Source organism: Calonectris borealis, chromosome 11, assembly GCF_964195595.1.
Source record: "Calonectris borealis chromosome 11, bCalBor7.hap1.2, whole genome shotgun sequence".
NCBI classification, from domain to species: Eukaryota; Metazoa; Chordata; class Aves; order Procellariiformes; family Procellariidae; genus Calonectris; species Calonectris borealis.
In genome coordinates, this window is record NC_134322.1 from 14,703,952 (window position 1) to 14,729,804 (window position 25,853).

Below are 25,853 nucleotides of genomic sequence, written 5' to 3' on the forward strand. Positions count from 1 at the left end.
TTTGCCAGTATCCTTGGCTAAGCCTACATCCCAAATGGAAAAGCAGAATGGGAGGGCTCCCTAGGTTTACTGTCTCTACATGGAGAATCTATGAATAGTATCACCAGCATATTAAAAAAATGGCAGCATAAGCACCAAGATCAGGCTGAAAAAAATGCAGCGAAACATTGATAATCTTCACATCAAAACAAAAGCTTCAATCATGATAAATTACTACAAATAATGAAAGGTAAGAATTATGCTTTTACATAGATAGGTAATAGTCTATAACGCCATCATTCAGTCATCTGGAAAAAGTTAAGACACTAGAGAGGTATAATATCATTGATAAACACACTAACTGACATCTACCTAGTTTCGTTGAGTCCACACTAAAACTTATAGCAGTATATTTATCTCAGACAAATACCATGTTCTTATTCTCCCATGAAAACTAGAAGTCTGTAGGTTTTCTTTGCCAGTAAGTATAACACCACAGATAATTCTATATCACCACTATGCAATAATCTACTAGTGACTTGCCAAGAACATCCTGTTCAGTTGTTATATAAGCTTCATTCTCAAGTATCAAACTATTAAAAACAGGTAAGGTATCTAAGGGGAAGCTTCTAGTTGCCCAAAACCCTCGCAAAAATCAAAAAAAATTAGGAATCTCCAGGTATATCTAAATTAGTATGTTTCAGTTTATACCAGGCATGTACTTTGGAAGTGAACGCTTAGGTTTGTGTTGCGGAGCACCAAATCAGGATTCTTTTTGCATGAAAGTAAACTGGGAGATATGTGCAGGAGCACACAAAAAAAACCCCACACCAAAAAACCCCAAAAGCCCTGTAGATAGTGTGGGTGAAAGGTCATCAGCACAAACAGTTTTGTTCTACCCATCACCTTTACTTAGATGGTGTAGACACAGCTTGACTCTATTTGCTCCTTCAAGACATTTTAATAACATCCCCATATGTTAGATATGTTTTATTTACAACACTGAAGTTTGGGAGTAAATTCCACAATAAGCAACTGTACTGCAATGTGATTCAGTTTATGATTTAAGAATGGAGATCAAAACGGATCATCACACAGGCAGTTTTGTTGTCTCACAAATCTGCTATAAAAATTATTCAGGTAGTAAGGTAAATATTAAAGCAGAAATATTAGAAAAGCGCAGGGGGCAGTATTTAAAAAATGCATACGTTTTGGGGGAAGCATATATGGGCTTCCTACCACCACCATAACCCTATTATCTGCTAAACCATGTGTTTTGGCTATTTCTTTTCCCTCACGATATCTGACCTTTTGGCATCCTTCAGCAGTTATCCTATCTGATTTTAGATCACAGTGTTTGGGGGAAAAGCTGAATGGCTTGTGCTATTGCCCTTCAACTGAAAATTAAATCTGTCAGGCTTCGCAAGAGTATGCAACAAAAAGGCTTTCTAAGAGCCTATAGCTGTCAACAGAACGAAAAAAGAACACTGGAAACCCTCACACAGGTATATATTTGACAGTTTCTAATCAGGTACAAATAAAAATATGTCTCCCTTACATATCTTCAGAAACTCTTTAAAGACCTCTTTAAAGTTCCCATGCAAATACACATCAAACTGATGCAACTGCAGGCAGGAATTAAATCCACATCTTCCAACAATTGCTATTTCATAAACAGTATTAGCAATATTAGACTTAGCAACAAAACCAGAACCAAAGCTACACAGAAAAATCTGTTATATTTGTTTTGGTTCAATTTTTGCCAAATAAGAACTCCTGCCACAGATTTTTTTTCCCTACTTCCTAATTCTAATCAATTTTCTAGTTTTTAAATCAACTGTTTTTCCTTACCTATTTCTTTGTGGTCACACAAAGCACTACTCAAAAAGTGAGTCAAGATGCAGGTTTTCCAACATAGCTGAGTCCACTTGAGCTACTTTGTCTAAGCACTAACTTCTAAATTTGAAATTGGTGTGACATTCTCTGCTAAACATGAATGCTCAATCAGAAGTATAAATATCACCTACTTTTTTAGCTTCCTCTTTTCTTAACCATAGAGGCTTCTTCAAGCAGAAACCATGGTTCTGAAGAGAGTCACATGTGTCTAATTTTATGCACTGTGGGTACTATCAATCTGCTCACAGTGTAAGAAAGTTAGGCATGCGATTATGCCTCTGAAGGCTCAAGATAACAGTATTCTGGATAAAATCTCACAGATTCAAATCCCTTCAATTTAGGATGGATACACATGGGAAACAATCTATTTATGTAGTTACACTGAAACATGCATATATTTCTTAATAAAAGAAGAACTAAGCAACTTGCTTACATTTTGCTTGTGGATTGTTTTTTTTGTTGGGTTTTTTTGTGTTTTTTTTTTTCTTACAGATTTGAAATTAAAAGCTTCTAAAGCTATTTTAGACCACCTTTAACTTAAAAAAGCTCTCCCTTTTTTGCCGAAATAAGAAAAAAAAAAATCATTTCAACAATTAGCCTATTTCAATAATTAGCCTGTAGCTGAAAATACAGGAATTTTTTTCCCCTGTGAAAAAAGTAAATATTGCCAGAATTTAAGACAAAAATATGCTATGATCATCTCCAAGTCTGTAAGTAAAAATTGTAAAATGAAGGAATAAGTCTTACTCGTTATTTTCATAGAACAATTAAATTTGTTGATTAATTCAACAATTTTTTAGGGATCATTCAGGTAATTGCAAACAAATAATGAATGAACTTTTGAAGCTCACTGTAAACTTTTATGAATTTACCTTATTTTCCCTGACACCAGTAAAGCAAAGTAAATGAGGATAAACAGTTTCTTTCAGCACCTTCCCATCAGCAGGATATATGCTTTTAGAAAGCCCACTGCATAATTTTAAAAAAAAAAGAAAAAACACAACAAGAAAGGAAAATTAAAAGCTTTAGAAAGTAATATTTTTTAGAAAACAGAACAGTAACAACCAAGATTCACAAGTTCAATTAAAAGTTACTGAATAAGTAATTACAAGCGACTTTTTGAAATCACAGCACCAGCTGCCCAAGTTCTACATGGCTAATCTTATTCCTGTGTCCCCTGCTGTGTCAAACAAAGACTGAGGGCTGTCACACTCAGGGTAAATCTTCGAGTGCCAAAGTGGTTTTGTTCTGGTTTTTGATCATTTGCAACATGCAGAGTTTTTCCATAATAAACCTCCCAAAGTTCATCTTGTACCTGAACTTTTTGTGTGAATTTCCCATCTGAGCCCACCTGTTTAGCAGCTGGTAGATGTAACTGTGGCCATCTTCTGTCCAGATGATAAGTCTGTGAGCTGCTAGTACTTCTCCACCAGCAAAGCACTGACCACTTTTACAGAACTCAGTACAAAGCAAGGAGAAATCACAATAATCATAGACCTAAGCTCAGAAAAACAATAAAATATAAACAAATAGTATTGGCACATTCATTTTAGTTCAAGTTGGTTTTGGGCAACGGATCTGTAAGTAGAACATTAGCTTGACACTCCGTAGTTTGACTAACTCTCTTAAAGCCAAAGCAGTTTTCATACTACCAAACTACTGCAAAGTCAGAATCAAATCACGTATTTCAAAGATAAAGAAACTGACAATAAAAAAAGCAGCTTTAGAGCCTTCTGTTATATTAAGGGATTTTGGATGGGATTTACTTTGTTTTGCCTTGCATTCATTAATATTTACTGGACTATTAATTTCTTATAAAGAGGTAGGAAATGATTTTAATTATTTTAGCACATAAATATGGCATTGAAGACTAATAGAAGCTATAAATGCTGCGTTCTTTAAAAGATGATCTGCTGGTGTAATCACATCACATATCTTAACAAAGCAGATTTTTTTCTTTTCTTCTTTGGGGAGGCAATAGAAATTTTTCTTTTTTGCAAATTAATCGAAAGCAAAGAACATATAATCCCCTTTGTTTGCAAGAATTCTTCTCTCTTCCATTTCTAGAGGTGGTAAAAAATTATGACTTGTTTGCTTCCTCTCACCTTCTCATTTTAAGACAAAACAGGATATAACTAGGGCAACCTAGGATATAGTCTGCTTGTTCACATTCCTAGTGGCCTCATGCAGGGTGTATTCATAGCCACATTTTTATAATTTATTCCAGCAGTGTGAGGAAATAGATTTCAGAATGAGAATTTCTACAAATTATTCATAGCTATTTTCTATTCATTAGCTAATTTCTAGCTAATTTGCTCTATATTTTCATTACTATAGAAGTGGGTTAAGGAGCTACTCTAAACACACATGTGAATCTCTCCTATGCTACATATCACATACCTTTCTAATTATGAGCAAGATCATCACCATCTTTTATTTTAAAGCTGTATATTCATTGAAATGTAAAAGATGAAAATCCAGCATGAGTTATGTATCTATAACACTACTTTAAGCAGTAAAATATAAGTATTCAAATGCATAATGGAAATATTACAAGAAACATGCACCTCTTGTGGAAAAACATTATAGAAATTAGTAGAAAACAATGCATGTTAACCAGATTTTTCCATGAAAAGCCTGTCCATTCTATACGTGGAATTTCTTTATAAATACTTTTGTACAGACCTTTTTAAATAGCCCAGGAGAAATCTCAAGGATACCGTACAATTGTATTATTCAAAGTTGACTCGGGTGTATGTGAAATTTCCACAAACACACCCCCAACAGCAGTGGTGTTTGGATCAGGTACATATGTTGCACTAATAGCTCTGGATTATTTTAAGAGGAATGTCATAACACTCAGAAAAAGAAATACAGAATTTTTACAATAAAGTTCAGTTTAACTAAAATTTAAAATAAACTCATAACAGTTTCAGTAACTACACAATGCATTTATTTTCTTAGAGCTACAAGAAAGAGTGACATAGCCTGGGTTCTTTAGTTTTGCTTGCATCTTTTAGCGGAACCCAGGCTATTGGCCCTGATGGAACAAAGGCCCCTGGTTACCGAGGACTTGCCAACTGTGATTACTTCTGTCATACTTAAACAGTTTTTGTGCATCTTTGTCTCCTTTTGAAATGCACTGTGGAGGGATCTATAATGCACCCAGTGCTCTAAAACTGACTAATACTTAAAGTAATCCCCTTTCTACCCAGCCAATTTCATGTTAAATTTTTAAAGCAGAAATACATTAATAAAAAATAAACACTTCATCTTAGTCAGGCAATTAAGATAAGCAGAGAAGGGATACAGTGTACTATTTTACACCTGACAATTAATGAACACTTTTTATTTAAGCTGAGGAGAAAAACAAGTATCTGCATGTAAAAATCACGTTAGCTTTTCAAAATTATTAACAAAATTAAAAAGAATGTATAATGCTCAATAATGTACCTGCCAGCATGTGGAGGACACAACTAGAAGGAGCCTTTCCGTGTAAGTACAAAACCGAACTGCTTGACAATTTATACAGTCCAGAGATTTTGATTCCTTCTCGCACACACTTTGTCTCTCCTTTACAGCACAGAGGAAAAAAGCCATAAGATTTATTCTAGATATCTGAGCTTTTACTTTTAGGATAAAAACAAACCACTGAAAATAATTTTGTTAACATACACTTCCAAAATGCAAAGCAACATACAATTCTTAACTAAAAGTGAAATAGGAAGACAGGAGGGTTCACAAATACCATGTAAACAGAAGACATTCAGCATGGCTCAGACCTTGATCTGACTTAAAGAAGCGATAATGAATATGGAGGAGGACTAAAGACAGGTCATAGATAGCATCTGCTGTAATGAATTATCTGCTAAGTATTCTTCAGACAAAAAAATAGCTACAACAACCTATAAACTGACAGTATCAGATTCAGAATGGCTGATGAATATTCTGCTTTCCCACTCATCCTTGTTGCAACCAGGACAGTCTGAGACATATGGTGTTGTCATATGTCTTGTTTGAATTTAACACCTCTAAAAAGTAGTGGAAAAGTAATTAATTTTCTTAGCTTTGTATTGCTGAATGTATAGATGGTTTAAAAAACCCATATATTTTCACTGTTTTTGTGTGAATATCAGACTTATCAAGGTCACCATGCTCAAAATTATTATATTGGAATTATTTTATTAATTGATTAAATCACTGAAAATTGATGTTTTCTGTTCTGAAAGATACCACCAGTATCAAAACCTCTCAAAGAAGGGGTATGCTCGTCATGGAATCATGGCTACAAAACTGTAAACCATTCTCTCACTACACCTTGCAGCTCCAATTAATTCCAATTAAATCAAACAATATTTATTAAAATACTGCTCTTTAACATATGAAGTAGCTGGATTGTTACTAACTCTGCACTCCTTCCTTTCACAAAAGAAGGCCCCAGGAAGTAAAAGTATGGCACCATACCATATATGCTTCTCTGATGTCTGTAATCAGTTGTTGCAGTCCCCAGAATTTCTACAGTGTGACAGTATTTTTTGCCCTAGGAACATTGAAAGGACCCCCTCCAAAACATTGCAGATAAACCAAAAACACATCACAAACACCAGTATGGTATCAAACTTGACAGACTCTTCTGATTCTATCCATTAACAAGTAGTGCCACAGCATGCTCTGCAGTTTGTCAAGTAAGGCAGTAATGTATTACGGATGTTCAGAGAAGACTGTTGACATTTTGCCATTTCTGTTGATGATTCATAGTACTTAGCTGTAATACTGAAGTCCCTTTGTGAATCTAGCTCTCAGTTTAATTCCAACACAAAACATTGTATTCCAATTCTAACACTCATGCATATCAAGTGTCAGCTGCTAGGAATATTAACTCAGAAAAGTTGCACAGAATAAGCAAGTTTGAAGATGGAGGAATAGGGCACTTGACACAGCAAAAGTCTCTTCCAAGTGAAGACAGCATTGTTGGAGGCAGACAGAGGAAAACAGAGTCTAAAGGACCATTTTGAAGAAAGTAATAAGGGTGAAGAGGGAGTACACAAAGGCCAATTTTGAAGAGCTTTGAGTTTAAAGGAAGGAGTGAAGGGGTTCAAAGAATGGAGTGGCATTATCAGGACAGAAGGAAAACATTACAACTTCAGCATCATGGAATATGGAAAGACATGAAGCCTGAAGCCTGGGCAGTTGTCAAGGCAAGAGTGTCCAATGGCCCAACTAATTTTAAATAGCGACATGAGGGTGTGTTTTCAGAATTTTGGGACAAAATTAACCAATTCTGTTCAATACATATCCAGAAAATTCTAATTTATTCATATTCTACTTCAATGTATCCTTTACTTGAGAATATTACTACATTCATGTTATCGTTTAAATCACTGTTTCACACCTCATACAAACTGACCTGTATGCTATTCAAAGATGAAGATAGGTCCCACACTTTAAGAACTCCAGTTACAGACACTGCAACCAATGAGTCTTCTGTGAAAAGTTAACAGTAAGATAGTCAACTTGAAACCAAGTTCAAACAGTGTCTAACCCCAAAAGAGAACCTTGGCATAGACACTGGTGTTCTATATAGCACTAGAACAAGGATTCTGCAGGATATGTTTAGATGAAATATTAATTTTACACAAAAATTACTAATTGGTATACAGAAATACAAAACATGCAAGCAAGTGGCAAATAATTATTTTGTCCAATCAGATCTATTTCAATAGAAGGCATAGAATAGTGGTTTTGTGCCCTTAATTTCCCTGGTATTACAAAATTAATTTGTACTTCTATCCAAGAAATGAGCTGCTTACAACCAGTGTAGAGGCTGCTTGTTTTTCTCTTTAAGAAACATGTTAAATGAAACATGACCAACAGTAGGAGTATTAAAAACACCTTCTTAGGTGCTGTCAATGAAATGTTAACATCTTGTACATAACAGCTTTGTAAAACATGATTAGATATTAAATCTAATAGGACTGCACTAGAAATATTTTATCACGATTTAATTGGCCTACATAAATACATCTACAATGTATACCTTGAATTCTTGCAGAGTGTACAATACACATACAAGTTATCCAATCAGAAGACTGAGATGATGATAAAGTGTGAAGAACACCCAAAGTCTTAGCATCAATAATAAGAACATCTTGATATTCTCCACAACAAAGAAGCCAGCCTTCACCCGTCATTCGGAACGAGCAATGGTAATACTGTACAAGTGGAAAGAAGAGAGTCAGCATACAGAGCTACACAAATGTGCATGCATATTTTTCACATTCAGCATGTCATACTTGGAATTGTAATCAACACTTGTAGCATTACTAAAAATGTACTGCATATGTGAGACCATACACAATTTTGCTAGTGACAAGCATTTCACGCACATTTATAAGAATCTAATATAGGCATACAGCTTAGTAATAAGTGCTTCGTACTGAAAGCAGTATCTGCCCTGCCTAAGTATTAGGATTTTTGGAAGCAATCAAGGTGTTAATTTTCATTATAAATTGCTAAACAGTTTGGGACTTATTTCTCTGAGAGGCCTCATCTCTCTCCAAACATTTAATAAAGATCCAATTATCAAGAGGTAAAGATGAAGAAATCAGGTGAAAATGCAGAAGATTCATAATGAATTTTCCATTATTTTCCAGGAGGGATTTCTACTCCATGAGATATTCTTCATTATGACACTAAATGCCCTAGTGTTCAGAAGATTCATTCTTTCTCAACAATCATGTAAAGAAAATTAAAACCAGACACATAGCAAAGTACTAAGGAACAGAGATGACGGAGGTGCAGAGCGACTATGAAGATTTCTTTCTTGCTATGTGTTTTATATGTGCATGTTGTGTAATATCTATCCATAATCATACACATAACTGCTACAAACGCATAAGCAGCCACCTCAAATGGTATTTACAACTAAATAGTATCCTTGAAGTAAAGGGAACAATCATGTAGTCCGAGGCAAATATCAGACAGATCTACAAAATTGTGCCTCATTTACTACAAGTCCTCTGTACATTCAGTTTTGCTTAGATAATAATTCTTGGTCTTCAATTAGAGTATTGAAGTCTGAAAACAAAAGAAGCATAAGTAACTGGGAATAGGGTAAGTGTTACCAGATATTATGAATGATCAGAGGCAGAAATGCTTAGCAGTAGGAACCATTTGTAATTACTGTTACTCTTAAATTAGGCTTGAACTGGAAGATTTGTATAGTCAGTCAGTCCTCTGAGAAAATCCCACACTGGTTAAGATCCACAAATGGTTAAGAGTTGACCCTGGTGTTAAACTTCATTTCAAATGGCAAATATTCAGTTTGCACTGCTTGACATCTGCCATTTATAGCTGAATCATCTACACTGAACAAAAAGAACCTACTACACCAGATAGGTTAGGAGTTTAATTAAAACCTACTAAAACATTAACTAAAATTAAAGCAGCAATTTTAAATGGTGATGCTATCAAAATCAGTGTGCACTAAACCTCCCAGACAGTAACATTCTGTAGGAAATGGTACTCTCTCAGGTACTATTATGCCACAAGCAATAATTCCCCATGGAATAACAACAAAACCTACAACAAAAGGAAAAAAAAGCCCAACCCCCAAAAAACTCTCACAAAAAAAAAATCCATTTATTATATATATCCGAAGGTTGCATTTTAAGGATAGTTTCCCCTCCTAGCGACAGCTATTCTCTTTTCTAAGTAAGTTTTCCTGTTAGGTGTTCCTATTTTCCCTTAGTCATCTTGCCCAAGTTATAGAACAAAAATCATTATCTAGCCAAAATTAACTTATCTCATTTCTCCTAATAGAGGAGAAGTAACAATTTTCTGAGTGTTTGTTTCTCCTACTTAAAGGATAAGGATGAAGATTCTGATCTCCACAACGCAAATCTGTTTACTTCTCTGCAGAACTCCTCCTTAACTTTAACTATTAAAATCTAATTAAGCAATACCACAAACCACATCATACCACACCTCTATTACAATTGAGGCATTGTATTGTGTGTGTATATACATATATATGTAAAAAGAATAGATATGCTTTAAACATATACACAAATAAAAATTATAGAAGAATAACTTCTTAACAATCTATGCTTTTATATACATACATACACACACACATATATATGTAAAAGCATATATTATTAAGAAGTTATTCTTCTACAATTTTTATTTGGTAATTTACCCAAGCTCTTTCTCTTCGCTTTGTCATTAACAACTGTGTGAATTCATCACATCAACCAAAACAGTATCATGAAAAACAATGTTTCTTCCAGAAGCTTTAAAACATTTGGATTCTGAGTTTGGCCCTAGTTTGAGTCACATGAGACCTCAGACTTCCATCATTTGGAGACTTAGTTCCACCCTAGACTTCCTCACTGAAGAAAAACATAATTTTAATTAACCTAGGAGCCCTGAGCTCTTCTTCTACTAATATATCCAGAAATAAGCCATCTCTCTGAATCAAATCCATAGGTGCTGGGCTCCTCAATCATATACACACATGTATTTCAAACACACCCTCACACTCCAACATCTAGATACTTTGCGTACCTGGATAGAGTTCAAAGCAGACACTTGAAATTATCTGAAGTAATATTTAAAGCAATCTGGCCTCTGAAAATAAGTGATTTGTCCCAAGTTCTGTGATGAATGAAAGTATTTTTGGAAGTGGGGCAGAACAGTCTTTTGTAGGTCAGCAGTTAGGGATCAAAACCTTTCAAACGTTTAAAAATAAGATCTTCAGCAGACTGTCTCACAATGTTTGGCTAGATTGCTTGTACTTCTAAAATATGTCATCAAAAAGCCAACATTAAACTTGAAGTTTCCATGCAATTTTAACACAGGACAAGAGTAAAGATAAGACAGTTTCACTTTGCTACACAGTGCCCAAACTTTACAGTAAGTTAATTGATACTGCATTCCAGACATTTGTGGCTTAATAAGAATCAGTTTGATTTGATTAAGGAGTTCAGAGGAACATAAAAGTCTCAGGTCTTTTCTTAGAAGTCAGTCAAAAAAGGAAAAATAAGAGATATAAAACTACTTATATTGCAACAGGTTTTTCTTCTCCTATTAAGTATGTTATGAGCTATATGTTTAAAATTGCATGTTTCTGAAAAATATCATGTTAATAAAGCAAAACTCCTCTTGTAATGATAGAGATATTCTATGAAAAGTTGCTATACTTACATAGATTGCTGTATGCCTATAAGGAAGCTTTGCGTTCTCAATGCACTGTCCACTAGTGACATTCCAAACACACATCTCCCTGCCAAAGATAACTTTATATTATTCTCTGTCATTTCCACTCAATTGGCTGAAATAATTTTGTGCCACCAAGTTTTTCTGTAGTGCTGTACTTAAGTGCAGTCTGGTCGTTTATGTGGCTTTTTGTTACAGATTACTGGGTAAGAAAATGTTGTGATCATTAGCAGGGGATGACATACAGTATCTGTTTCTTTTTGTTTTGGTAATTACACCCTGCTGCCTTGCAGCAAACCTGACTTTAAGGCCAACTCTGGTCTACAACAATTTGTAGGTATACTGCCATTACAGCTCGTCAATGCGTCAGTGTAACTATCTGTCGTTGGAACTACATCCTCCTGAAAATGATTCATTTCACTGAACTTAAACGACACGTTCTGAAAAACACAATGCATCTTCTGCCGCATCAGACTTCAGTTCTTGAGAGGAACTGCAACTTCTGTTAAGAAGAAACAGTGCCACCATGAGGCTATGCCTGAAATCTGTTATTGATACAGCACTCGCCTCTTGACAACCTAAATGTCTGTGCAACATTCTAGCTATGCTTAACTACAATTAATGTTTTGAGAAAGACTTCTAGTTAGCCAGTCTTCCGCATCTAGATATTATTCAACATGCTATAGGACTAGAGTACAAAAGAAACACAATTAAATTAAATGTTGTAAATGAGGTTGTATGAGCTACACTGTCATAGCTCAGCAACTGAATGTTAAACTTTGATGCTTTCAGATTTTATTTAAACAGCAAGCATTATTTCCAAAGTTGAAACAATCATTTTACGATTTCTGAAATTACATTCTAAGACATTTTCTGTATGAGGACTTAAAGAACACATTGGGGAAACAAAATTTATTATATCAGAAATATTACTTAGTGATTTACATTTTAATCTACACACTTTCACATTTTCTGATAATCTAAAAATATTACTTAATTTATATTTTTCAGCTGAGCAAGAGCAGTGAAATCTATACATCTGTAGTGTAGTGTCAGAGTTGGTAGACCAAAAGTCGTAACTTAAACAGAATGCTTATGCTGTTTGATAAACGTTTCAAGGCAGTGAATTTCTCCTTGTTTATATCAGAATGACATTTACAGTAACATAGCTAAAGCAGTAAAGTTGATACATACATGCAAACATGTACAAATGAGACTAGAATATAATTTCAGTTTCTGCATATTGCACTTAATTTACTGTGTGTACTAACAAGGAGTGAGTGATACCACATGCTGATAAACCTGTCCTACAGCATATGCTATATGCATACACAGGACATCAGTGAGAACATCTGAATCATTATGGATTAATTTATAGATTTCCATATAAAAAGTACAAAAATACTATTCAATACTAATCCTTCTGGGATAAGTTAAACAAACACTTAAGAGATTCTGAATTGGGATGGGGGGGGTAGAGTATCATCTTCCATACAATTTCCTCCACCCTCAATACAAGGAAATGGAAGGTTGAAAATGGCAGAAGTGAATAATTCACAAGCCAGAAAATGCAGCTCGACAAACCCTGCACCTCCTGAAGATGAGGCTTCCCATTTGTAATTATCTCAACTTCGTGTTGCAGCCTTCCAGGGATCAGTGATGGACGCTTTGCCCTTATGTAATACAGATGAGAAGTCAGCAGTAATTTGGTAAAAGTGAACATTTAAAGGGGCCAGAAGACTATTCAGTCCTACCTATATACATTCCAAGCAAGCCCGATGACCCCTTCAGAGGCAGAACCTTTAGGATGTGAACATCTCTCTGTATGGTATATCTATAGCAAAAACCCCATTTGTTTCTTAATGCTTTTCACCCCAGCTTTTCGGAAATACAGTATGTTTTCTCCCAGTTTGATCTGGGAGAACTAACAGAACTTCAGAATGAAGATGAAAAACCTCTGAACCCTTGAGTAGAATTGTAAGAGGCCAATACAAAACTAGTTCTGTAGACTTCTCACCCTCCTTTCTGTACATAACAATAAGAACTATTTACCACTATCTGTCCAGTGGAGCAATCTAACCTTTGAAGATTAAGAAGCCTGAACTAGTTTGTTCAAGTTATCCCTTTCTTGTATACTCATGATTGAGTGAAAGAATCAGACAGAGATCCTAGCAGCTGGTATGGATAAACAAGCTCCTCAGTGAGAAAGTAGTAGCTTTAAGGTGCTGGAAGGTGTAGCATGAAGAAGGGCAATTGACAGGAATTCTTCATGGGAAGAGGTTTTAACAGAGCTGTCCTGTTAATTGGAAAAGATGAACCCAAAATGAGGAGAATATCATTAAGCAGCAAGACAAAATTGTTTAAGGAAAGCCCTTAAGGAAGTAAGAAGCTAGTCCTAACTAGTTTCAACAGCTGAAATCATGAACAGATGGGCTTCAGACCCCAGCTGAAAAGATTATCAAATATTCAGAGGAAAAAAAATATTCTTGAATGCTAACCTAACAGAACTGCAGAAACTAGTTTGACTCAAGTGATGGGCCAAGTCATAATAAACACATAGGAGAAAAGCTGATCAGGAGCCTCTAAAAGGATGTACTCCAAAATAGCAAGTCAGATTTAAACAAAGACAAGGAACATAAATGCCTTTTATTCAAGGGCAGTCTTTTCTGTGCTTCCATACCGACTCACTGAGCAAGCCTAACATGGATCAGAGTACATTAGCCTCTTGTACTTACTCAATTCTCAAGACTAAGCTCAGGAAGGAACAGAAAAAAGCACCATGATATTAAAATACTTCTGAACCTGCTGATTGCCTCCAATAGCCTGTTATTGTCCTTTTGAATGGGGCCTGACCCTCTGACCAATTCATTCTCCTGACTGCTAACTGGGTATCTCAATCTGCCAAACCCTTCTGGTTGTCCAAGAGATGAGCTCTTAGTTAGACTATTGTATATAAGCAATACAGTCATTATCCTAAGTAGCTGTTATCCTTTTCATATCAGAAGAAAATAGATTAAAAACTTTCTGCCAAATACAGAATCTGACCTATGCCTGCCATACATTTCATGATTTAAGAAATGAATAATTGAATATTCAGTTACCTACCCATTTTCAGTAGCACTTACTACATATGGCTGTTTCTCAAACTCTCTTGCTTTTGCCAAACAAGTTACAGAAGCAGTATGGCCAAAGAGAATTTCTTTAGATGAAATCTAGGAGAATAATACAATTGTTTAACTTAAACATAATATTTTCTGTATAAACTAAGATCTAAAAGCTAGAGAATACTACTTGTAGATGTTATTATTAATGAGTAATTGTCAATCTACTTTATATTCTTACGTTCTTTAGTCATGTTTCCAGAATGTACAAAGATGTGGATGGATTATGCAGTTTGCATAAAGTACAGTCTTTGTATCCACTGTAGTCTAAAAATTGCACCTTCTGAAGAATTTATGGAGCGTCAAGTGTTATAAAACAGGCAATGTGCAGAATATCTCTGGCCTTCACCCTACAGCACGCAGAAGTGGCAGAGCGAAGTAGGGAATTGATATAGCAAAGCTTTTAAGCATGTGTTTCATACAACGTGTTAAGTAATCCCTTTGATTAGCTTCACTGTATGGAAAGATCTTAATGGAAAAAGGTAGCCCCATAAAAGTGCAAACTAAAGTTTCAAGCTTTGAACACAAATGGGGCAGCCAAATCCAAAAAGAATAGAACCATAGTTCTTGGAATGCAGAATAGAAAACTGGAACTGCTTTGACTCTGTTCTCTTCTCAGGAAAATAAATACGAAATAGTCAAAGCAATAGCAATAATATGCCAGAAGGTTTGCAGCTTAATTATACCAAAAATACATATTTCATCTTACTTATTCCATCTTTCTACACATTTTTCCATTGTTAATCTGGTAGAGAGCTCTGGTTTTATGACTAGTTTTTTTCTCCTCAAATGACAGGCCATGCTCAGCAATTGATTTAAAAAAAAAAAGAAAAAAGACTTTACAAGATAGGAATCATGGTAATTCTGTATGTTTACTTGCTGTCACTACTTACAGCACACAATCTCAAATTATAATCCACAGGTCATGATAACCCATGAAAAAAGTTTCCAAAGTCTGCAAATAACTGGTTGCTCATTCAGGCATTTCAACACTTTTTCTTCATGAGTTTCCTATAACAAATATCATACTATCTTTAAAACTTAAATTACGTAAGCACAAGTCTGGATAATCCCATTGTTAATAATAAAAGATAAAACTCCAATCTGTCTATTTGGCAGACCGTAGCACAGTGGACACAAACCTTTAATTCTGATGAAAGATCCCAGAGACATATTTGTCCTTCTTGACTTCCCGTAACTATAGTCTGCTGGTCATCTGTAATCATAATAGCAGTGATGCTGTGAGAAGGAGCTATTTTCCCCCACACTGCCACAGCCTGTATTGATACCTTCATAGTCAGCACCTGAAAACAAAAACAAGTCATGATGATTCTAAGTAAGAAATGTAAGAAAAAAAAACACTTAAAGAAAGGCAATTTAATCAACATCTGAAAAGGGGAGCTACAAAATACTGCTGCAAAAAAGTTGATGAGGCATTGAAACATTTTCTACCTGTTGCCAACATCACACTATCACTTTAATTAGGATAGCTATCCACTAATAGCTTAAATATACAGGACAGTGATGTGCCACTATTTTAAATCTAGGCAGTATCAAACAGGACCAGAGTTACCAGGGACCAGTACTATCACAATACTGAAATATCAGCACAGGAGTCATGTGCTGCCCCACACAACCTGGCTTAGCTCTGATGGGCCCATGTCATTCTGTCTTCTTCCTAATTTTGGTTGGTGGAGTATACCATGTCTCCCCTATTCTCTCCAACCAGTGCTGCTCATTCTCAACAACTAACTGCTGGCGCATGGAGATGGCACAGGAGCAGGGTGTCAATAAAGACTCTGTGGTTCCGAGGAGGATAAGGCAAGAGAAAGAGGTAACAGAGCTGGAAGGAGAGAACAGGTGGTGGGTCAGGGCAGCAAAGCACTATACCCTCAACCATTCAGTGGCATCTCCTAGAGATAAGACCCAAAAGAAAGGTGGAAGCAGAGTTGCGAGATGGGAAAGAGGGAGAACAAACAGAACCTTTCTGCTGCTCAACTCATGAGTCCCTTGTCCAAAAAATTTATCATATAATAGATTTTAGTCACTACTGCAAAAAATTGATTTAATGGAAATGTCCAAAATGACTACTAGTAGTTACTTAATTCAATATAAATTTTTATGAACTGCATTTCCAGGAAACTATTTCAGTGTCTGTTCGAACACCAGTACTTATAAAATATCCTAAAATTCTCCTTATTAAGAAGTTCCGCTTCGCTTGTTCTTAAATTTGGTGCCTGTTCCTTTTAAAACTACCTCTGCTTGCTAGTCGAATTCTGTACTTGTTTTGCTTCAAACAAATACTTTGAGAAAACTGCTTTCTCAGTCACTTCACAAGCCTTCTGCCACATTGTTTGCTGTTCAAATTCCCATGTTCATAAGTGTTTAACATATTTCTAGAGTATTCCCAACAATACCTTCAAAATGAAAAAACAGTAAGTATCTGATTATAAATAATTTGCACTTAACTACTCAACTCACCTAAAAAAAACCCATATATGTCATGTTGTTAAGACTTTTCAGGAGACCTAGTAACACACCCAACAAGTATGTCTCCTTTGGGTCAACTTATATGAAATGGTTGATTGCTAAAAACAGACACAGATAAGCAACATCTGTAGCATCAGTGTCTTTACATGAAAGAGCCCTACACCAAGCTACCAGTGTCTACCATAGCCCAAATGCAAACAATTCCCATATATACAAGTCAGCTGTATCAAAACTCCCCAGTTATTAACTTGAGTATACCACAGCCTCCAGCTCTCCTTCCCTGTATCCTACAATGGTTCTTCTCTTCCTCATTTTTCCAGAAAGTCTGTAGAGATGCTTCTGAAGCATCTCTGTTTACCTCCCTTCCCTTTCAGATTTCTGTAGAAAATGCCAGAAGATTGTTGTCACCTGCTTCTAACTGTTGTCAGGGTTGGAGAAAGGTATGAAGTTGACTTGTGCCTGTGAAGTGACTACTCTGAAAACTGAAATTCTCTTAAACTTTACTGAGGGCAGTTTTGACTGCCACCAGTGTGCAGGTGATGGACAGACAGCTGACAGATATTAAGCAATGTCAAAAATGTTTGTATACATCACCATGTTATTCCCACACATGAGTGAACAAGAGGAAACAACAAAAAGAAACAGATTTTAAGCTCTTCAGCTTAAAGCACCACTGTCTAGACTCACTCAAATAAATATTTTAATTATTCTTTTAAAAATGTCACCCACTTTTTATCCAAACAGCAATAATACCATTGAAGAGATACTTCAGAACACCCGCTTTGCAGCCACTAAGCAAAATTCATTTTTCAAAGAAGGTATGCTCCTGTTTGTCCTGGAGAAAGGGGAGACAACAGAGCCGTTAGCACATCCTTAGCAAAGATACTTAAAATGAAACCGGTGCCAGTAACAAGGTGCTAGAACAGTGCAGTTGGGAGAGGTGAGCCAAAAGACATGACATTAAAGCTGAAATCTTGAGAGAAGAGAGAGGAACCAGGTAGAACAAAATGCATGGCAGCAGGTAACAGCCAGCCAAAGGAAGTAATACAGGAATGATGCAAAATGACATGAAGACCAGCTTCTGTGATAATTCAGAAAAGACCACAGGACAGAAACAGAGCATAAAAGCAGCCTTTTAAGCTATGTTTAAAGAAACTGTAATACAAACCATCACTAAATTCAGCACAGTAGCAGTTGAAAGCAGGGACACAGATAAGAGATATCTTCGTTACTACTAATAAAAGCCTTAAGTGACACAGAACTAGAGGAATGGTCTTGCTTCCTGACAAGAACATGAGATGAAGGGCTCAGCTACTGAGAAAAAGAGCTGAAAAGACTGGTATGGCAGACTATCAAGGTCCTGCCATACAACCTCAGCCAGAATGTCAAAGGCAGAGGAAGAGGAATCTAAGAGAAAATTAATTGAGGTCAAGGGTTTATTAGGCTAAATCACATTTAGTTTCATTTTAAAGCTCTTTGCGGGCACATCACAAAATACTGAGAGATGTTATTGATCTCAGCTTTAGAATTTGACTTTTCTAAAACTTATTTTTTAAATCTCTAGTCATATGAAGTATTATGCTTACTGATGAACACTGAAGTCCTTTTCTCTTCCAGTTTATGCCCTGAAATGAAAGTTGTTCTAGCCAAACTCTAATGATACTTTTTTAGGTATCAGCTAAGCAAAGAAAATTCACTGTTGTCATAGGGCTTATAAAATGGTGGCTGCCAAATTAACAGTTTGATAAGCCAAATCCCGAGTCTTTAAAATGCATTTTCTTGCATATCATCTAGTCATTTATACTTGTGCCATGGGAGTGTTTAATCAGTGTAAAACACCATAAGGCAGCAAAACTCAGGTTTGTACTGCATTGAATATGAAGTAATAAATTACATTTTCTTGTAAAAGCAGCATTGAATCAAGATCAATATTCTTAGCAGAAGACCTACTGCTGCGCAAGTGATGAGTAACAGAGAACTCAGAAAGAGAATCAACAGAAGTTAAAAACTAAACAAATTGCTAGAATTTGCTAATATATAGATGATCTATTTGCACACATTTGTGTTACATCTCCATGAGTGTCATGAATTAATTAACAGCTACTACTACGGACAAAACATTGGTTATAGAAGAGAATCAATTTCAACTGAAGTGTTACAAGAACATTTTGTACTTTTTCCTTTATGTTATGGCTGAAGCATAAGAGAAATATAAAACAGAAGGTACATGAACTTCCGTGTTAATGTAACAGTCCTTAACTTTCTTTCCTCTTGCTTCTTGGTAAACTTTTCTTTTGGATTAAGATATTTTGATGCACAAGTATTTTGCATGAAAGCTTTCCTTCTAAGAATATCATGACTTCCCTAGAGATACTGCATACTCATGTGCATACATGCACACATCCACATTTTTTCTGACAATATTTAGCTTTATTAAAGCTATTTAATAATGCTAATAGCACCTAGAGCAAACTTTTTTTAGTAAAATCAACAGATATTTATCACTGTTCCTTTAAAAAAAGGTAAAAATTGTTTCCACAAAGTCAACTATTGCCCAAGGCATATCTGAGCTGCATGTAGCTTATCAGTACGTGTCAAATTCCACCAGCTCTGCCCACTCAAGCATGTCTGATTCTCAGTATTAACCCGTAATTCAACTTTAAATCAAGTTCCTCAGTCCTACTCCCCACTTCTCCCTGCTTACAACCTAATAAACTTCTTTACTTGTCCTGCCCTTATGATCACGTTGTCAAAAATAACCCCCTCATGACTGTAAAAAAAAAAATTCCCTGTTCTTGGTTAAAACCATACCAGTTCATCCCACCACTAACTTATAACATCTCTACCATCCTGTCTCTAGTTCTATGAACACTTTTCACACTGAAACTGCACCACAAACCTCTGTTAACTTGGAAAATTATCCCAATTTGCACAGCTTCAAGGACTTTGGCTGTGCTGCTTCAGCAACTTTAGACCATTTTTACAGTATTAAAGTTTCATTTGAAATGCTGAGTACACCACCTTTTATTCTACAGAAGCCGAGAAGTATTTAGAAGTCTAGTCAAAAGCTTTAAGGGGCCAGAGAGCAGGAGGCCTGACCTTGAATCCCTTTCTAAGCACATATTAATGCAAGGGCTTTTCCTCATCACTCGGCTTTTTTGACTGTGACTGGTCATGAACTGAGCAGAATGAAAAAGGTCAGATTATACCATAAAGAAACAGTGCCATCATAACTCAACATGCTTTCTCCATAAAGCCCTAGTTCCAATATAGTAAGCCTCTGCCTCCTCTACTGACCCTAAAAAAAAAAATATTTGTTAGCTTCTCTATTAGGCTCATCTCAGACCTTCCAATCAGTGCCACATAATTACTGTTTAATCGCAGGCACACATTCCTATGCTGCATCTCCTCAAGATAAAAACTATAATCCTAAGGCAGGTAAGTTTGGGAACATATAGGTTAGAACGGAAGAGTTGCTTAGAAGCACGCATGCACATATACTCACAGTGAAAAATCTGGGTTCTGTTTTGCCGCCACTGAGGTCTGTGGCTCACATTCCCTATTGGTCTTTGCATTTACATGCAGAGCTTGCTCAAAAGCATAAAGGAAGCTTTCCAGTATGAAACATCCTGAACAATATTAAACTATTAACTACAGTTATAAGAATCACATTTCTTGATAAGGAAAACACATACCCTGATTTTTTAAATTAATTCAGGATTCATCAGTTCTCACATACATCAAGATCCTTAAAACTAGGAACTGAACTTCCCAGAAACCTAATCTCAAACAGTTCACATAATAAAACACTGGTTGTGACAGAAACCTCCTTCTCATAGCTACAGCCCATAACAAAAGCTACCAAATAGGATTTTATAGCTTATTTACAGAAGGAGAAAAGACTCTGTGCAACAAAAGATCACTATACAGGTAACAGTCAACCTGCCAAAAAAACTTTTCTGAATTTATGTTCATACTTACTTCATGTTTCCTATGCATCCTAAAATATCAATACAAGATCAGTTGTTTCAAAAAAGATGCAGAAATTAGCTTACAATCCTGAAAATATTAAGAGATCAGCAGTATTTAACTGTTTGTATTGGATTAAAAATACAAATATTTGGGGGGAAAAAAAAAAAACAAAACAGGATAGATGGGCCAAAATGATTAAAAACAATTATTGACAATTTTATAAAAGCAGTGTATGTCTTCTCCGTCTGGCAAAATTCTATTTGCCCAGGCTTCAATATTCTTGATGGTCAAGTAAAATAATATAAATTCCCCACACAACCCATACAGATTCATCATTGCAGTAAACTGTTAGGAAGTAAATTTTAGGCACAGCCTGGTAGGTTTTCATGACAAATTCCTAAGGTTTGTGTGTTCCTAACCTATCTCATTCTCCTATTCCTGTCTATTCTTTGGCTTTATCTGACATATCCTCTCTTACTGTCTATATAAGAAAATAGAAGTTCTATCAATATTTCTGTACTGTTAGTAAAAAGCTAATTATTGTCTTTAAAAATAGCTTTGACTTGCAGTCTACTGTTCTATTCTATATTGCTTTCACAACTTTATCAATTTACTTTATGACGTAAATGTTGCACTCTGTGTTGTATATTATCTCTGGTAATCAGCAAAGGTATAACTTTTCCCGAACTAAAAAATTATATTCACCCACTGTCCACAATATATAGCAAGTCCATCTAAGAGGATAATAAAACATATTGCATTTACAAAATACCTGATAGAAGTATCTAAAGTACAGAATGTAAAGATACAGAAGTGACATAGTGCTTTGTAAGCCTGCAGACATACCACATTGATGCTCATGATGCTGCTCACAGATTTGCTATTTATATAAGTTGCTATTCAGAAGCCGATCGCCTCCATGAATCTGAAAATACAGGTCAACAATACTTTGCAATTTGTGAAGCAGTGGGGTACACAGGCATTTGTATAGGTGTGAGCAATGGAATAAATTAGAAAAGAGAAATACAATGCTGAGAAAGATGCTTAACAGAGAAATGGAAATAGAATGGAGATACAGAGGCTCTGGGGGAGAAGGCAGGATGTGTAATGTAGGAAAAGGAAAAAGAAGATATAGGAGGCCAGGTAAATGAAAAGGGAATGACGACCAAAGAAATGACACTAAACACAGCAAGACAAGACAATGGTAACAGAAAGATATTTGAAGTAATTAATAGCAAAAAGTAAAACAATGGAAGATTTATCAAGAGATTTTTAAAAAGATAATTAAAAAATAGTTCGTATTTAGCACATCGTACAATAGAACTAAAACTGGCTCCTTTAAGATGTGGAGTCTGCTCTCTGTGGGTACAGCAGCAAAAATATTTCTATATTTCAAATATTTTAGTTAATATATCTAATCAGATAGAGGGCAACAAGTAAAATACTCCAGTAATCAACATTTCTATCGTATGTCCTACTTCCTCGTGTTTTAATACATTCTGCCAGAACCCTCAGTATTCCACACCTTTTCCTCTACTTTGCTTTTTGCGGCTCCATCCTGGAGACCCTACCTGCCTGCCACTGCACTTCCAGTTTAAGATTTAATGGGACTTCCCTCGAGACCTGTCAGGGCTACACCCTAATCGGCCGCAAGAGTCACTGTTGAGTGACACCCAGATCTCCCCTGGGGTGTGAACGTACTGCTTTTGCAGTCCAAGGGAGCAAGAGACTGGGACCAGGAATCAATACAACCCATTTTAACTAGCAAGAACCACCTAGTAATACCTTGTTTGTATTTCTTGAACGAGTGACACAAGAAACACTTATTTCATTCCATACAATAATTCACCACAATCAGAAGGAGCACAGTAAGGGCAACACCATCTCCCAGCTGCTGATTACATCAAAGGTTTGCAGCACAAATTCAATTTTATGATGTTAATCTCAGCCTGCCACTCAGAAATTTTCTCTGAGGGATATGATTTTTCTCTGGATTTCATTTTAAGAATGATTTTCTTCTTCTACAATCAATAAAGATATGTTTTCATCAAAAGACTCTATCTTGGCAGAATTCAATTGGCCATCTCAAAACCTTTTGGTGACACAATATTAATTAAAATAGTTTATGTTGCACCTAAGCTGGAAAATGGGGCAGTGAAAACATCAACAACTCAGAACACCTGTGCTTTACACACTGTCATAAGGTACAGTAGAATATCTTCACCTCCTTGAAGTTACTACTTTACCCCATGAACTGTTACATTATTTTAAGCTTGCTAGAAAAGTGTCATGAGATGCTCTTTTGCTAAGTAGAAAAATTAAAAATGCCTGCAAAAATATGAATTCCCACTTTCTTTCACTTTCATTAAAGGCTTCTAAAACAACAACAATAATCAATGATATAATAGCTGTTTAAACATGTTAGACAACAGCTAATGCACATGAGCTAGCTAACTTTGTTTTAAATCACACATATCAAGGATCCTGTATCTATACAAAGTTTATCTGAAAAAGAAATGCGTTATACAAGTGTGTTTAAAGACATCTTTTATGGCTCCAAAGAAAAACAACATTTGTTTTTATTGTCTGAAATATAGTACCTGAATGTCCTATCAACTACAAGAATAGTTATCCACAGGAAATGAAATGTTGCTTAAGCGCTACACAGAACTACATATATGTGAATTATTTCCACTTCCAATGCTTTAAGCATACAAATAGTACCACTTAAGTCATCTTAGTGGAGTTAGTCATATTCAAATGGTGAAATGCTTTGCTGAAGCAGAGCTTTAATCAGGTCTCAGGACATTCATTTGGCAATTCTTACAGGAAAGCACACACAACAGAAAAGGGCCATCAGTTTCTGCAGAATGTAAACTTTGATTTCCACAAAATTGCATTTTACTGACTTAAAGACAGGTTTTTAACCTTAGTTTTATATACATTAAGTTATGCCTACCTTTATTGAAAGTAACAGCTTTTCATGTGAGAAAGTGCTGCTTCCTTATGCCAGTAAAGAGACAGCTCCTCCTTACATTTTCTTAATTATAAATTGTCTTATGAGCAGAGAGACATTTATGTCCTTTACAGAGTCAATGATCCCAACATAATCTCACATGAATCAAAGGGTCTACTAAGGTGGTGTCACCTCCAAGTTTATGGCCTACATAACTTGGGAAGTGTAGAGAGTAATAAACTTTAAGTCTGTGTCAAGACTTCCCATAGATGCAAGCAAAAGTCACATGTAATCTACAAGTGCTTTGATCGACTTTCCTTTTTATGAAATATCACAGATTCTGTAATGAACTAGCCATAATTAAGCCTACAGAATTCATTCTTATTTACGCTGCTTTAACACAAAAGATAGAAAATCTGGTAAGATCAAGACACATGAAACCTAAAAAAAAAAAAACATTTAAAAAAAATCTCCCACTGAGGGGCAGTGAATATGCATCAAAGCTTTAAGTCACTCATTTTGTCTTCCTTAAGTGACCTTGAACTCATCTAAGATAAAAAAACCCTGTCGATTAGAGAGGTGATGTTTTTGGTTCAGCTACACTGTACTCTGGAAAGTTTAAATAACAAACAAAATTGGAATCAGATGCTTGAAATAAAACAACTAAAATATATCATCAGCCTTTAGTTTTTGGATAGTGATGTAATAATCACTAATCAGTGGTGTAATCAATTGCATCATAATGAGGATTTCCAAACTCTGACAACAAGAACTCCTTATTTTTCTATTTTGCTCTTTGAATACTCTTGATTACCAAACAGGCCTCTATGCAGTGTTCTTCACTATGGGGTATGCAGCTGTTTAGTGTAAACAACTCGGAACAATTTGTTATATATACACAGTCAAATCTGCTTAAGTTAAAAGACACTGTTTATTATGAAGCAGAATCAAAGTCCAAAACTGATCCAATGCATTGCAATGCATGGATTGCAGTTTTCGTTACAGTAAACTTCTAATTTTAACACTGAAAAATTTTAATGAGAAAAACCTGCTTTTCTCATGTAATCAATCCTACCAACACAAACCTTTTGAGCAGAACTAGCTCACTGCGACAGCCATTTTTGCAATGAGTATTCCCAAAAGATCACAGTTCTGTACCAGTAGCATTACTGATATGCTAAAATTCATTATATTTTAAGAAAACACTACTACTGTTCCTAGCAGTGACCAGAAAAGTAATCACGACAGAAACACCACAAGGCTTTAAGTGAGCCATCCTGACTAATTCCATAATTGAGCAAGTTTCAAAAAATCTCTAACCAGAACTATTTTCAAGAGAAAACAGAACTGCTGTAAAACAAATATAAATTTATTTCTACTCTATGGTTTTGCACCAATAAGGCATCACTAAAATAACACAAAACCATTTTCCCTTTTCAACGAGCTAATATTTTGAACTCTGATGTGTTCTCACATTACTGCTTTTCTCCAAGAAGTCCAGTTTATAAGTAAACTCCAAAACAATTGATGGAATATAAATAATTCCCTAAATTATCTTGGAATCGGAAGTTTCAGACACCTAACATCAGATATCAGTGTTGAAATATAAAGAAGTTATATAGTTGATACTAAATGTACAGGGGACCAGACAAAACTCCCAGAAACTTGGATGACATTTGCCCAAATAAGAAAGAACCACCGCTGCACCGGTCAGAGAAGCTTAGTGCCCATCACCAGAGCTCTGTGGTACCGCTCTTCTTGGCCACGGCAAAACCCAAACCCACCCTCAGTCGCCTTCCTGAGGTGCCCGAGGAAGCAGAGCCTTACGGCCGCAGACCCGCTGCCCGGACGCACAAGGACAGTCCCAGCAAACAGCCCCAGGTTTCCCCCCGAGGGGCGAGCCGGGCCGCGGCGTCGGCTCAGCGCCCACCCCGGGGCAGCAGCGCGGTGGCGGCGCCGCCAGTGCCACCGCTGCCCCCAGCCCGGCCCTGCTGGCAGGACGGGGAGGCCAGCACCAGGCTGGAAGCGGGGGAAGGAAGGTGGCTGCCAGGAGCCGTGCCTGGAGCCCAGCTGAGCAGGCGAGGCCGCGGGGCCGCCCCTTACCTCCAGCGGCTCCCAGGCACCGCGGGCGGGGGAGGACCAGCCGGCAGCAGCGAGGGCGCTGAGGGGAAGGTGAGGCA

At 36.2% G+C, this 25,853-nt stretch overlaps 1 protein-coding gene across 1 annotated transcript in view; it reads right to left on the minus strand.

The window, feature by feature from the left end:
• WDR72 (WD repeat domain 72) overlaps positions 1-15,682 on the minus strand; it is a 113,794-nt gene extending 98,112 nt beyond the window's left edge. Inside the window, exons 1-8 of the mRNA XM_075160099.1 lie at positions 15,398-15,682; positions 14,200-14,306; positions 11,083-11,161; positions 7,913-8,087; positions 7,283-7,359; positions 5,329-5,448; positions 3,227-3,372; positions 2,748-2,844 (exon numbers count right to left, since the gene is read on the minus strand). Coding sequence (XP_075016200.1) covers positions 2,748-2,844; positions 3,227-3,372; positions 5,329-5,448; positions 7,283-7,359; positions 7,913-8,087; positions 11,083-11,161; positions 14,200-14,306; positions 15,398-15,643 — 1,047 coding nt within the window. The 5' untranslated portion in view covers positions 15,644-15,682. The remainder of the gene's footprint in view (positions 1-2,747; positions 2,845-3,226; positions 3,373-5,328; positions 5,449-7,282; positions 7,360-7,912; positions 8,088-11,082; positions 11,162-14,199; positions 14,307-15,397) is intronic.
• Between the last annotated feature and the right edge of the window lie 10,171 nt (positions 15,683-25,853).